At 40.9% G+C, this 14976-nt stretch overlaps 1 protein-coding gene across 2 annotated transcripts in view; it reads left to right on the forward strand.

Moving 5' to 3' along the window:
• The window catches only part of PIP4K2A (phosphatidylinositol-5-phosphate 4-kinase type 2 alpha), a 95492-nt gene extending 82435 nt beyond the window's left edge, over positions 1 to 13057 (forward strand). For both annotated transcript variants that reach the window (XM_015853300.2, XM_015853301.2), the window contains 4 exons: positions 5550 to 5663; positions 8014 to 8257; positions 8957 to 9060; positions 10772 to 13057. In XM_015853300.2, the coding sequence (XP_015708786.1) occupies positions 5550 to 5663; positions 8014 to 8257; positions 8957 to 9060; positions 10772 to 10852 (543 nt within the window). In that variant the 3' untranslated portion in view covers positions 10853 to 13057. The remainder of the gene's footprint in view (positions 1 to 5549; positions 5664 to 8013; positions 8258 to 8956; positions 9061 to 10771) is intronic.
• Positions 13058 to 14976: the final 1919 nt, after the last annotated feature.

Raw genomic sequence — 14976 nt, forward strand, 5'->3', positions numbered from 1 at the left:
AAGGAGGGTTTGGTTTTTGAAGCAATAAAAGCAGTGTTAAGTACCTGCTATTGTGAGATGTATTTCTGCATGTGTGTCACTGGACTGGGGGGACCTTGAGAACTGTGTTGAAATCTAACAAGTTTGAAGAAAATAGTTCTGAATAACTGAACAAAAGAAAAAACAATCTCGGATACCTGTCTGGTGGTGTAACTTATTAGCTAACATTTGGCGAGGGGAAATTAAATCATCAATCTATTAATATCTCCCTGCAGTGACACTATTAATAACAGAATGCCAATTAACAGCAACATTAATTAATTACTTAGAAATACCCATTGCTATTCACATATGAAAAACAGGAAAGTAATAAAAGGCAATATTCTTTTGGTGCTAAAATATAAAGTTACAAATGTCTGGCCATGCTGTAGGTTTTAATGGGCTTTTAAGTAATTCATATTTAATTTCAAATACCAATATTCAAGTAATCAAGTGGTTTTCAGAATGTCAAGCATAGTATGTTGGCTTCCTTCACAGCTGTGGAATCCAGAGAACAGTAAGGTGCATCTTTCAGTCACTTTCTAACAAAGGTTGTAGATTTTAAATAAATTACTCTGAAATGACAATCTTGGATAAAATGATGATGTTCTTGATACATTTTCCTATCAAAATACTCTTTGTTACTTAGTTAATAACTAAGAACCAGTCAGTTGTGCAGACAAGATTTATTGGACCATAAAATAAGAAATCAGGGGGAAAATAAGTATTTTTCTATTTTAGTTTGGTAGTGTAAAAGAGATATGAAGATTTGAGGTTAAGATTTTAGGAAGCAAAGCTGGCTGGATGACTCTTAAGAATGTCAGAATGTTACTTTCTGTCTTATTCTCAGTTTATCTCCCGTTTGACTGTTTTCAACTGTTTCATATCCTAACATATTGATGATAAGCTCTGAAACTGTCATTTCAGTATTTTATGGTAATCAGTGTGGAGACAAGCTCCAGCCCTTAGATTTCACCTTAGCACACAATTCTTCTCATTTGCATTGTAAGTGATATTTTTAATAATAAAGTCATCACTTTCTTGGCAACAAATATCATAACATGCACTTACAGATGTCTTGAATATAAAAAGAACAGTGTGTTTCAACAGTTGTCAAGCTCTGACAGCTGCTCCTTTATTTTTTTTAGTCTTTAGTTCTAACTCTAAAAAAAAAATAAAAAAAGATTAATGGTGGGCATTTTCCTATTCATTCCTTGGACAATTTTGCCCTCTTAAGTGAAACAAGGATAATGCACGACTCCCCTGGTGGTCTGTCTGCTCATAATTATGCTGTACTTTCAGTATGACATCAAATTAGCAGTTCCAGCTGGGAGTACTTGTAGTTGTAAAGAACTTTAGGATGCTGCTGGTGGGTGAACAACTCAGGGAGAAATTTCAAGATGCAAATGAAAGCCAAGTGATGTGAAACCCACCATATTTCATCTTTCTTGGAGAATTTCATAGATTGATAATTATGTATCTCAATTAAAGCCAAATGGGTTCTGTTACTGCCTCTGTGATATGTGATTGTTCATAAATAAGCATAAATACATAAAAATGACAGTAAATACAAAACCTTAGCAACAAGTTTACACAGTCTTGAAGTAAGTAAAATTTGATTCGAGGCAGATCATCCCCAAAACTTTCAGTTTTTCCTGCTGCTTTAAAAACGCATTTTTTTACTACTTCTAATGATTTCAATCTGCTTGTTTGCCAGTCGCACGCAGCAGATATGAAGCATGACTTCTGTTTCTCTGTGAAGTAAATATCCAGTTGACGTAACTTTCAAATCATCACACTGCCATACACTGCAAAGACAACAATAAATATTCAGAGTTCAGATTCCTGTTTCAACATTTATCCTTCATATGACACCAACCAGCAACTGTTTTTCAAGCAAATCACTCTTTTCCTGTTGATTGATGGATGGAGTTTTGGTTTGGTTTTAGTTAAAAGACTGTATTCTCTGTTTTAAAGCAACTACTTTATATTTTTTTCTTAAATAGAATCTTGGTCTTGCATTTTAGGTTTCATGTTCATTTTGCAGCTAGAGAATATTCACTATAGGGATAATTCTGGACTCATTTTCCTGATGGCAAGATTTTAGCTATTTTTGTACATTCTTAGTCCATCTACAGTTTCTTGCACAATATTTTGTCCTACAAAAATCTCTCTTGTACCTTCTAAAACCTTTTTCAGCGTTCTCTCTCAAACCCTATTTTTGGGGTTGCACCTTTATTTTCATTGCTATTTACAGTCCCATCATGCCAAACATTGCAGTTTGGTCACAGGACAAGGCAGGTTGTACAGGAGAGGCTTGGACTCGGCTTCCATAACCAGCGGAGGGAAGCAGCTCCCATCTCTGGACTTCCAAAGGAGATTCCAGTTATTCTTTCTTCTTGTGAATCTGGTGCCTTCAAACTTTTGACTCAGTTCGGAACCACTTGGCTTTCTGTATCCTGTCACTGTAGTCCAAAAAAACCCCACTTTGTTGCTGTTCAGCCTTCTCAAAGACAGTAAGACCTTCCTGTCATTAAAGTTGTGTATAACCACAACAGACTTCAGAATGTGAACCTGAAGTGTGTAAATAGCCCTCTTTTCTACTAAAGAGTTCCTCCATGTTTGTAAAACTACTGTGCCTTTCTTGCATCTTCAAGTAGGGGATTAAAAATGATGGAAGTGGTTCAGAAAGAAAATCTATTATTAATTTAGTGGCAGTAGTTAGATGTTCATCTCCTGTGCAGCTCTTAAAATATTTAGTTCTTTAATGATAGTAATATGTTCATTATAATGAATTACATTCTGGGAGAATCTTTTTCCAACAAGGATTTTGCTTCATTGGAAATATTTGAGACTACATTAAAAATTAATCGTATCAATTATTTCATTAAAGCCAACTCTCAGTTTTTTCATTCAGTTAGTGTTTCAGACTGCCACAACCTGGTTTGCTTTGTATTTATTTCAGTATAAAATGTTCATATTTGAATTTTTCAATACGAACACATACATTATGAATGTTAAGTAACTCCTAGAGCCCCTCCTAGTTGTGTATGTCATAGGTCTTAATGCCTAAGTCCTCAAATAAATTCTAAGCCATTAATTTCAGTAAAAGTGCCTCTTGAATTGCTGGCTGTCATTAATAATATTTGGGATTACAGCAGTATCCTTTGGCTGCTCAGCTTCAAGTAAATATGGGGTGTGATGCTGTCTAGCACATCACAAGAAAAGGAAGACACAGAAAGCTTTGTCTGGAAGGAGGCAGAAGGAAGGATGCAGGCTGGGGGCATCATTCATGTAGCATGGGGAGAGCAACCACAGGGTGTTGAGGCCTGGGGGGGCTTAGCATCGCTAGCTCAGTGTTATTGAAAGTAGTCCCTGCCTGGCCCAGCCGGGCCTTGCCTCCCCCAGTCTCATTCTGCATTGATATTGTATTTTTTTTCAGTGTTGATGGGCTTGTTTTGCTTTAACCTCTGCTTCATGTCATCTACAACCGGGACAGCTGGGCGCAAACATGACCCAAGATGAGGACTGTTTAGTGCCTTTGGTGCTGGCAGTGAAGGAGCGTGGTTTCTGCATTCTTTTCATTAGTTTCAGCTTCACTGAATTCATCCAAATCCTTCCATTCTTGAACCTCCCACACATCAGATTCCCGCATCCCCAGCCCGCCCCTGCAGAACCAGCCCTCCTCTGTGGGGCTGTTTGTGTGTGACAGGAATGCTTATCTGAAACTCCCCCTGCTCCTCCTTGTCCTAAACCTCTTGTTCAATAGGTCAGAAAGAAAATCAATGCTGTCATACAGCAGTAACCAAATCACTGCTGGCTTTAGGAAGCATCTCTGGCACCTGTGAGGGAAGCACTTCAGAACAGCTCACCCGAGGAAGCAGTGCCCTGAATTGGGGCTTTCATTTGAAGCTTGTAGATAGAAAGCCTCTGGAGCAACACTGGAGGGTATGTTACTACACCACAGTGTTCTAGGTGCAGTGTGGCAATGCTTCAGAGCAAAAAGGCTTGGACTTCTGTTTTTTCCAAGGTTCTTAAGTATTGGGATGCAGTGAATTTTACATGGATTCATAACGAAATATTTGAGGCAATAACTGGGTGATAATAGTCACTTCTCTAAGCAAAGAGAGCATTGCGGGATCTGCCTAATTAAATTCCTAATTTCCAAGTCCAAGAAAATAAATTTGAAGGATTGGGGAGCTGAGCATTTCGGCCATTTCTGTGCACAGCCCAATAGCAGGAAAAGCTTCTGCCCATTGGGAAGGTGCATGAAGGCACTGCAGGGTCTGCTATGACAGCTGTATTTTAATGTTGTGCCTTTCAGTATGTGTATTTCAGAGAAGAAAAAAGTACTTCTGAGATCTTCTCCTTACTCTGTTGTAGAAAGAAAATAAACTTATGGAAAGTACCATCATTGGTAAAGTTACATAGATACTGTTTACGCTGGTGGAGGATATTCCAGTGGGCGGATGTGAGCTGCTTTTCATTCCTAGTGGGAGGACTTGCAAATGAGGATTAACACTCAGGTGTTCTGCAACATTTCTTTGTAAACAAAGCCTTTTCTTCCCTAACGCTTATTAGAGATGAGGGCAGGGAGAAAGGCTGAATGGGCAGAATCTTTCAAGGCTTTGATTGTAGGAGCTGTGATTACTTCTGGGTCACTTGACCAAATACCTTGGAGGAACTATTTTGTCATCTGTTTTCTTGGTTGGGTGTTTCTTTAAATGAAGCTTTCAGTCATTGCCCTCTGCAAACAGCCCATTTGAGGGTCTTAGTACTAAAACCAGTGGTTGCTGCAGTGGTCGTGTGAGAGTTCTGGCTTTCTTTAATGCTGCTGCATATCACTTCATGGGAGAGTTAAAGATGAAGATAATCAACTAATGCTCTAATAACAAGAATATTTAATCATGTATTTGAAGGGCAGCAGTCTTCTCTGGCATTCACCACTTCTAAGCAGCATTGCATAACTCATGTTCACTCGATATTTCATAAACAGTTATTTGGTATTAGGCACTTACAAACATCTACAGAAGCTATGTAAAGTGTAATCCAGTCTGGCTTGATCTATAAGCTCTGATGCAATAGCACTTCATTATGAGGTATAGATTGTGTCTCAACTTCACTTACTGTCATTTTGACAAATGACATCTTGGAAGAAGCGTGGACTTGGAGGTTAGGTGCAAATGAAGTACTGAGTTCGATATTTTGTCTCAGTTCCCAGAGAACATACACCTTCTAGGCCACTCACAGCGTGGATAAGCAAGGGAGGAGAATTTCTGCTTGCAGTTGTGAGCAGCTGCATACAGCGGAAGTATAGTTGCTGGCACTGCAGAAGTGTTGGGGCTGTCAGCCGTTGCAGCTCACTAATGCCCTCTTTTGGGCCTTGGAGAGCCTTCCACATTTTGGGAGGTTTGAGGGTTCAGCTCCTGGTGGGGCTGGAGAAGCTTTTGGTCTGGATCCATTCTGAACCATCAACTGCACCACACTTCTGTTTGTGTTCTGACTCTTACAGCAGTTTCTGTTTGTTTTAGGCCAAAGAGCTGCCAACTTTCAAAGACAACGATTTTATTAACGATGGCCAAAAGATTCATATTGATGAAAATAACAAGAAGATGTTCCTTGAGAAACTCAAAAAGGACGTTGAGGTAAGAGTGCACCTGCTCGGTTCTTTGTTGTTAAAATGCGTGGCAAATAGCAGATAGCTCAGGAAAGAATACCTGTAATTCATAAATGAAAACTCGTGGTCTGTAAGCATTGACTGTTTTAAATGAAACGTAATTTAAACTTTCAGGAGTTGATCTCTGCTTTTGCTGATGTGATAAATGGCTTGATGCCATAGCTGGTTGCCATGCTTTGTCCCTGCCTTGATGATGTGATGTTAAAATGATGGTACTACTTAGTGCATAAGCGCTTTACGAGCATAGTCCTTCCAAATGCCCCCAATTGAGAGGTGAGTATTGCTGGTTGTGTTTTACAGGTGGGGGTACACCAGGACTGCCTGATGTTAGCTGGAACCATGTGTGAAGTGTAGATTGTAACAGATTACGTAGCTTCCCTTACTCACAGATGTGCACGCTCTGTTTGTTTCATCTTAGTAATCCAGTTTTAGGTCATCCTTAGTATCACAATAGTGGTGTGCTTCAGGAATCTTTATGTTCCAGGTGGACTTATTAGCATAGGTCCTACAAATTTGTTATTGGCTGAGTGTAGTCCATACCTACTGGAAAACTGCTGATATACAAATGTAATGTCATACTTATCATGATTGATTTAGCCAGTTAGCAAATAAAGAAAACTAAATTTTGGGCTGTCAAATTCACGTAATTTGGCTTCAGTTTCTGTAAGCAGAACATTACCACCAAACACAATATTTTGCAGTCCCTGTACTTAAATCCTAAAGTCTGTTTCCACTTGTTGGAAGAGACCTGGTAGCAGATTGCCCCTGTGACTTAATGAGACTTTCAGCTACTTCTGTCAGGATGGCTGTGTGAACTGACTTGTCTAGTTCTTCAGATCTGTATCTGAGCATTGTTCAAAAGCTCAGCAGTTGTACAAAGCACTGGAGCCTTAGAATTTGCGATGATTTGCTTTTGAAGAAATGTAATTTCCCATTGTCACAGTGATGAGAAATTTATGATGATGGTAATTATGAAAACAAAAGTATTTTGTGAAATATCAATATATGCTTCTTTTATATTTGGAACATTGTGCTAAAAACCTGCTCTGTCAGTGTCACAGCTCTAGAGATAGGTTTATTTGAACTGATTTTTGTGCTCTTTAATGTAGTGCAGTTGCTGACAAAAGCTTTTACTTGAAGTAGGTTGCAGACAAGATCTTAAACATGTGCAATGAATATAGAAGATACTTTATTTCTGCGGAAGGTGGATCGTGTGCTATCTTTTACATCACTTACTGGATTGTAAACACAAGGGCGGATTCCAGATAATATCTTGAGAGGCTGTTTTATGATTATGAAATTTATACAGAGTACTGTTAAATATACAAAGACCACTAGCGTGAAGTGGTCTGACACCTGATTTTAATAAAGTCAAGCTGTTCTTCAGCCTTGTTTTGCTTTTACTGGTTCTTCTGCCCTTGCTGGCTAACTGATAATATACATTTTGTACCTGGTCTTGGATGCAGATTTTATTACAGTGAAGAGAAATGCACAGCACTTTGCATAAAATTATCTCATGGAACAGTATTTATAGTCAAACTGTGAAATAGAATTCTGAAGAATATGACTTTGTATCCCTTCTTTTTTCTCATTAAATGGTGGGGTTTTTTGTTTTTTTTACTACTGCTATTGTAGTAATATCTATTGCTGCTGTTCTGATGGCATCTTGTCCATGACTTTTCTCAGTTCATTCCTGCCTCATTTTCCTACTACCTCATTCCACTGGAGCTGCCCTGAGAGCAATCACATGAGGGTGTTTTTTCCACCTTAAACTGGATGATCTTTACTCTGTGCTTTCACAGAACCCGTGTTCTTCTAATTTGCAGTTCACTCTTCTTCTCTTTCTTACAATTTTTCATCATTATTGGTAGATTTTTCTTCTCTCTCTTGATATTTATCAAATACCTAATGATGTGCCTGGAGTCCTTCCACTCCTCTGCTTTCCACTCCATTACCTTTGGCCAATCTCATCTGTTCTTGTATATCATTGTATATCATCTCTTCCAGTCTTGCAGATCTCTGTGGCTGCAGACCACAGCATCCCATGTACTGGTGTGGTTGTCAAAACAACCCTAGTTGGAACATTGCTACAGCATCCCAGGGCTTTTTGGTATAAGCTGCAAGTGACCTGTCTGCTATCAGTATATCTTAATAATTCAAAGTCTCTTTGCTAGCTTTATCACTTAGTCCTCCACTTTGCTCTTTGTTAGAAGTGCCCGTTTTTCTCAACCAATGACATCTTTGTAACTTCTCTTATTTGAAAGTGGACCTTACATTTTTTCTGTGATACTGATAAATTGCTTATTATTACTTTCTAGTTCCTTGCTCAGCTAAAACTCATGGACTACAGCTTGCTAGTTGGAATTCATGATGTTGAAAGAGCTGAACAGGAAGAAGTAGAGTGTGAAGAGAATGATGGAGAAGATGAAGGTGAAAGCGACGGGACACACCCCATTGGAACTCCTCCAGACAGTCCAGGAAATACACTGAACAGCTCCCTGCCTTTGGCTCCTGGGGAATTTGATCCAGCTATTGATGTTTATGGAATAAAATCTCATGAAAGTAAGTAGTAATAAACATTTGCATGCTGAGATGTTACGATTCTTACACTGGAATCCAAACATCTTCACAACAATACTGAGGGAAAGTTACATTGTGCAATACAAATTTGCTTTATAGAAGAGGAAATCAGTTGTTCTTTGGTGCAGCAAAAACAAAAAGGCATCTGTGATGCATAGCTTTGTTACTGAATGTATTTCTCAGATGTAGTGATGTGTGGGGATGGATGCAGTCAGCTCAGGTACTGAATCTTCAAACATCACAGTTCTCAGTGGCTGTTCAAGACAGGAATGTTGGTTTTTTTTCATCAGCATTTACATTAAGAAATATATAGTTCCGTTCATAAATAAAATATGCTCTTGCTGACTCAGAAGCACTGCCTCTCACATAAAATGTAGTTTTTCCTTGTTTGTTTGTGTAACTGTAAAGGAACTTGAAATCCACATTAAGTGAGCAATAATTCCTATTTCTGTATGCTGGTGGTCCACATTACATATACATATTCTGTATGCAGGGGTTCACATTACATATAAATGCATTTAAACTTTCACTTAGGAATATCTTGAGCCTGTGGTCTCTGTAGAACTGTAGGTCTGGCTGACATTACCCTCCCAGAGCTGCTGAGTGATCCTAAAGAAGTTTCTTTTGCTGGAAGGAAAAGTCATGTTTGAAATGCTATTCTCACTTTCTTGTCCTTTGCAGGTGCACCTAGGAAGGAAGTATATTTTATGGCCATTATTGACATTCTTACTCACTATGACGCAAAAAAGAAAGCTGCCCATGCTGCAAAAACGGTAAAGCATGGGGTAAGTGCCTGTTTGTCTTCCTCTGATACAATTTATACTTCTGCATTTTTCTTGTTTAGTGCACTGATAAAACACAGTTTAAGAGCTCTGTGCAAAGGAGAGAGATTGTTTTTTCCTAGTCTCATATATGATACACCAATACAGAGTAACTTCTATACATTGCATACATAAAGCTCCCTCTTCAGCTGCACATGTTTTTGTTACCTGTAAAGAAGACCAGAGAAGCACTGACCTGCCCTTTTAGGGCTTTTCCCACGTTAGTGGGATGTATTTTATTCTTGCGGACAAAGCTGTTCACCAGGCACTTGTATTAGCTTACAGCTCTGTGGAAGCTGTTGTGAATCTTACTTGTGACTCGGGGCCCTGGTGGTGGTTCCATTGTTGGGTGCAACCTGCTCCGCATATAATGTGGCTCACCTTAAAAGATTTATTTAAAAAATCAAAAGTCCAATTTGCAGGTTTAAGTACAAAATGTACATGTTAGGTATTTGGATACCATTCAGTGAAGGCTTGTATTTGACTGCCACTGATTTCTTTATCTTTGGCTGAAACTGCTGCTGAGCAGCAGACACCAAAGAGTTACGGCAAAGCAGCCCAGTCTTCCAAAATGATGAGTTGTATTTTCCATTATCACTCTATGGTGATTTGAGGTCAGAAGTTCCTAAGCTCATTAAAAAGAGCATAATCATTTATGAGGCTGGGGTCCCTCCTCTAAGAATCAGGACACTGTGGATGATTTTAATCAAAGAGTTTGGGGTTTTTGAGTTTCCAATAGAAGGCGACTTAGAATGCCAAGCAGTGAGCCCTGGGCAGGCTTGCAGTACAACATGCTCATTACTCTCTCCATTCTCAAGGCAGCTGAAAGTCGATGCAGACCATATGCAGCCACTAGCTGGCAGTTATTAATGAACTTCAGAACAAAACAAAACAAAACAAAACAAAACACTTCTGGCTTAAAGAATGGACAAATATGTGTTGTGAATAACAACTATGATTATTAAAGCTTACTACAGAACATGATGTTTGTGTGACCATTCTGTTTTCTTTCGCTGCCTGCATCCTCAGCCACCTGACACTGAAGGTGGCTCTGTATTGCATGCATGCATTCTTTTCCTTTCATAAAATGAGGAAAATGTAAGTGTGGTTAAGGCTCTGAAAACATCCAGTGAAAGTCTGGATGAACCTGTGAGCTCACCGAGGTGGCAGTAGTGCAGCTAATTGGGAGAGTCCAGGTTTAAATGTTGGAAAAAATGTGTGTCGTTGTTCCCATGTATTCCGGACCAGCTGAGTTAGCATTCAGATAGCAATGTGCATCAGCCAAGTTGGGATGCATCGGATCCAACTGCAGTAGTTCAGTTTTCTCTGCAGGAAGAGGCTGCTGTTTAAAAGATGGGAATCTGTGGGTAGTGTGCTTAGGTGTGAGCAGTGGAAATTGTATAGGAGAATGAAACACAACGAAAGTAAAGAGGAATAAGGAAAGCAAAGAAAGCCATCAGAACCGGGAGGAGGACACTGTGGGTGCCTGGCATACCTGTAGCGGTGTGAAGCCTAAAGAGGTGCCCTTCATATTCTGCCGTGGGATTGATGACAGTGCATGTGTGTCGTATCTGGTTCTGAGAGCACAAGTTAAGCAGTCACAATGCTGTTGCTGATAAAGCCTCCACTAAACACTTTTTCCTTCTTTCCTCTTCCCTCTCCATCCTTAATTTAGGCCGGTGCGGAAATTTCAACCGTTAATCCTGAACAGTATTCAAAGCGCTTCTTGGACTTTATTGCCAACATCTTGACGTAACCCCTCCTGTCACACCGGACAGACACGAGACCTGGGGACAGCAGCAGTGACTACGAGGGTGGGGAAAAAGGAACTCAGAGAAGCGCTCATCTTGCAGAAAGAAACCCCTTTGTTTACATCTGCTGGCAAAGATGACTGAAGTGGGGTGGAATACTCGCTTTAACAGCTGCCTGATATTCCCAGCATAGTTCTAGCTATTTCTGACTCTTTTGTGTGTGCAAAAACAAACAAACAAACAAACATTAAATTAAATAAATAGAACAGCTTACTCAGAGTGCGCTGTGACGGTCCCACTCTGACGCTACCAGCTGAAACGGAGCAACTGAGCAAAGAGTTGTGGGGTGGGGGCGGGGAGAGTAAATGCATGTTAAACCTACAATATTGATAGCAAATTGTAAACTGTGGACCAGTTTATTTTTTGAACTAAAAGATCCGTGACAGTATTCATGACGATGATGTTAATAATAAAAACCTTACTGCGAATGTTACACTTACACCGTGCACACTGGCACTCCTTACCAACAGCAGCAGTGAGCCCGTGCTGCCGGAGCTCTTCCCATTGGGTTCTTGCAGCCGGGGGGGTTTGTTGGTTTTTTTTTTCCTCCCTCTCTCCGATTTCTTCCCTTTTCTTCCACACGTCACATTGGGCTCTCAGGCACCAGGAGCTGATGTCTCCAACCTTACAAAGAGCTAACGTGTAATTCATGCTGTGTGTACATCTATGCTACCGTGAACTTACATTAAGGGCAAACCTCGCTTATTTCACTTTGTTACCTGGAGTTTCCCTTTGTTTTATATTCTTGCAGTAGAGGAACTAATAATGTTACAAGTGGATAAAAGCTTATATCTGAAGGAGCGTGCAGTTCTGGCAGTAGTAGCTGTGTCTCACCCGCGAGAGATGTGCGCACGGATGGAAACTCCATTCTCTTGTAATTTAATGGGAATTTGCAGTTCAAATGCTTACGTTGTACTGCTTAAACAGCAGTATTTTATGATGGATTATCCCTCTAAAAATTAACCCTGGATTTTACTGTTTACATGATTAGGAAAGCAGGGATATTTCTGAATTTTAGAGCTGTGTACAATATATGACTTTTAAGTTTACATGTAAAGTTATTTTGCAGTACAGATGAAGTTATGTTCGGCACCTTCCAAGTGTAACGTGCAGCCATGTACTACAGTGAATGTCTCACTCACGTCCCCAGCAGACTCTTACAGTGAAATGGGGCAGGATGTTGCAGGGGGATTTTTCCCAAGGACGCCTTTGTTTTATCAGCAGAACGACGTGTCCTGCCGTGTACTCGAATCTGATTGTACAGCGCGTTGCCTAAAACTGAGCTCATCATGTTTAACTTGTTTAAAATTTATAAACAACGACATTGTAATTCTTCTCTTCTTGTATTTTTTCCCTGGCAGATTCCGTGCTTGAAAGACAAATTTACATATGCTTAAAGTTTATCTACTTATACACTGTGCTAAAGCCGTGCCTTTGAGATTTCTTTATTGAAATTGTTAGGTTTTGTAGGCAATCTAAAGGAAGTCAGGCCCTCCCCGACGTCATTTCTAACTGAGATCAGGAGTGCCAGCATGCCTTCTCCATCACTAACATCAGCGCTACTCAGCCTGCACCTGTGCATAATGTACGTTTTACTTCCGAGGAGCCTATAGATAGCAGCCCATCTCACTCTTTGGTGGCCAGAGGCAATGCTATCCCTGTTGCTGCGTACTAATTCTTTTCTCATCTCCCCTACCTTTCCTACAGGATTTTTTGTTACGTTTGACTTAGTGATGTCTGCAGCACTGTAATGTATGTGTATACTTTTGTATTGTATGTATTTAAATAAGTTGGTACTGTGGCTTGATATTTTGTTGTCTTTTCCCGTATTCCTCCATTGTCTGCATTTATCACCAGAGTTTCATTTCCTGTGGCTTCCTGATGCGTGAGGCCGCAGCGAGACCCTGAAGTCAAAATGAGGTACACGTGCTTGGAGTAGATGCTCAATTGCGGCCAATCAGTGTGTACATTTTCAGACCAGTTTAGAAATGTACCATTTTCTGTCTGCGTAGCAGTTTTGTCACTCATTATTGTTGATAAACTGTTTATTTGGACAGGGCAAGGAAGTCTCATTATTGTATATGTTAGTGCTTAGATTACACTCCAACCATGAGCAAGGCTTTATAAAATAAAGCACTTTGATGACTCACTGGGTAATTCCTTTGGTCTCATGTTTCAGCCGCTTCTGCTCACTTACAGACGAATTTTGGGCGTTAAAATGAGTGCGTAGCCAATACCATGAAGCACAGTCAGAAGTCCTGGTCTTACTACAAGAAAAGGAAGATGTCCTACAGTTATCAAGGGATGGAAGGACTGGCAGAATTTGCCAACACATGTAAGGGCTTGAGCTAAGAGTCATGTGAAAATACTTGGGAACAAGCCCAGATAATTCCTGGGAGGAGAAGGGGCTTTCTGCCCTGGAATTCCAAAGCTTTGCTCATCAGCGCTCCCAGCACCTGAAACAGCCTGCACAGCCCAAGTGGCAGAAAAGGAGGTTTTGTTCTTTATTCTGACTGACTTAATTAATGCCTTTGTCACTTCTCATTTCCTTTTGTTTTACCGCACAGACGTAGCAAGACAACATTTTCAGAAATATTGTTACCTGTGGAATACACCCGACAGACTTAATGATAACACAGACATTCCCCACAGGGAAGGCTGTGCAGGAGCTGTTCTATTAAGAGCAGGTGAAATGATGGGAAAGGGAGAGAATCCGCTTCTTAATTACTCATTTAATGATACCTCCAGCGTTAACCCAAGCCTGCACATGGCACGGCTGCTCCAGCTGCTCATGCTGCAGCACAGCCATGCTGCTCCAGGACTGCTGTTTGCAGGGCAGCAGGTACCTGTCCAGGTCACCGTTTGAGCTGCTTCTGCAGCCCTGTGTGGCAGCAGCCCCCAGCTGGCACCCACTGCCCCCACCCCAGCCTCTCTCTGCCCATCCTGGTGCTGTCCCTGCCTGTCCACAAGTGTGGGGTGATGGATACCGAATTTCCCTGTAGTTGCTGCTGGCACACAGTGTGTGAAGCACTGCTGGCTCCAGCAGGCAGTTGGGGTGCATGGATGTGCTCCAGTGTAGGAAAAGAATATATTTTCTGATTACATTTTCTTCCCCTCTAACCTGAAGAAAGCAGTGGTGGCCATTAGGGTATACGAGTCAATGGGTTCACTCATGCTGGGACTGCAATGAAAGAAATGAAATCTTACTGGCAACCTTTTTTCTCTACATAAACTGTGTATGTAAATGTCCAATCTAAACAATCCAATCTAAACACCAGCTTACCCGCTCGTGCTCACCCCTCCTTTCCCATTGTGGTACTGGTCAGCAAGTCCCCACATCATGGGCTCATTATGTTCCAATGTTCTCACCCCAGCGTGTCTTTCCTGTCTCTGCTATCCCTCCTTCTTGGTGTCTTTCAAACTTTCCTATTTCTTATGTAATGGGAAAAGAAATAAAGTGGTTAACTTAGTGGAGAATTCAGCCTCACCTCTTCCTTTCCATCTCAATTCCCTTGTGGCAGCTGCTGGTGCTGCAGCTTGGCGCTCTCCATCCCCTCACAATGCAGAGCAAAGAGCAGCAGCTGTGCATTGCCGGCAGTGCTGCCTTCACCCCACATCAATCTGAGCTCCTGCACAGCTCCCATGCTGCACAGCTATGTGTACAAGTGGCTTAGCTGGGGAGAAGCATCTTCAAGTGGCAAAGACTGTGTGGGAGATTGAACTGGCAAACAACAGCCTTATTAAAAGCATTAGAAAATGGGGGCAGAAAGAACTTCAAGAGGGAGCTACATCTGTCCTGGAGCAGTTCTGCTGCAGGTGAACCCTGCCAAGAAGTGGGTTAATGCTTACCAGCAAGATCTGCTACCCCTCCCATGCCTCACTTCTGTATGACTGACACACGTTTTTTCCTGGTATCTTTCCTGGCTGCATTAGGACAATTTAAATCCATCAGTATTTGTTCTATTTACAGTGGACTCTGAGAAGAGGTTGTTCTCTTCCGCTCTCAGTTTCACTCAGTGTGATTCTCAGTGCTTTTACGTCCTATACAAAGTAAATATTAGCTTTGGCA

The sequence above is a fragment of the Coturnix japonica genome, chromosome 2, assembly GCF_001577835.2.
Source record: "Coturnix japonica isolate 7356 chromosome 2, Coturnix japonica 2.1, whole genome shotgun sequence".
Classification (NCBI taxonomy): Eukaryota; Metazoa; Chordata; class Aves; order Galliformes; family Phasianidae; genus Coturnix; species Coturnix japonica.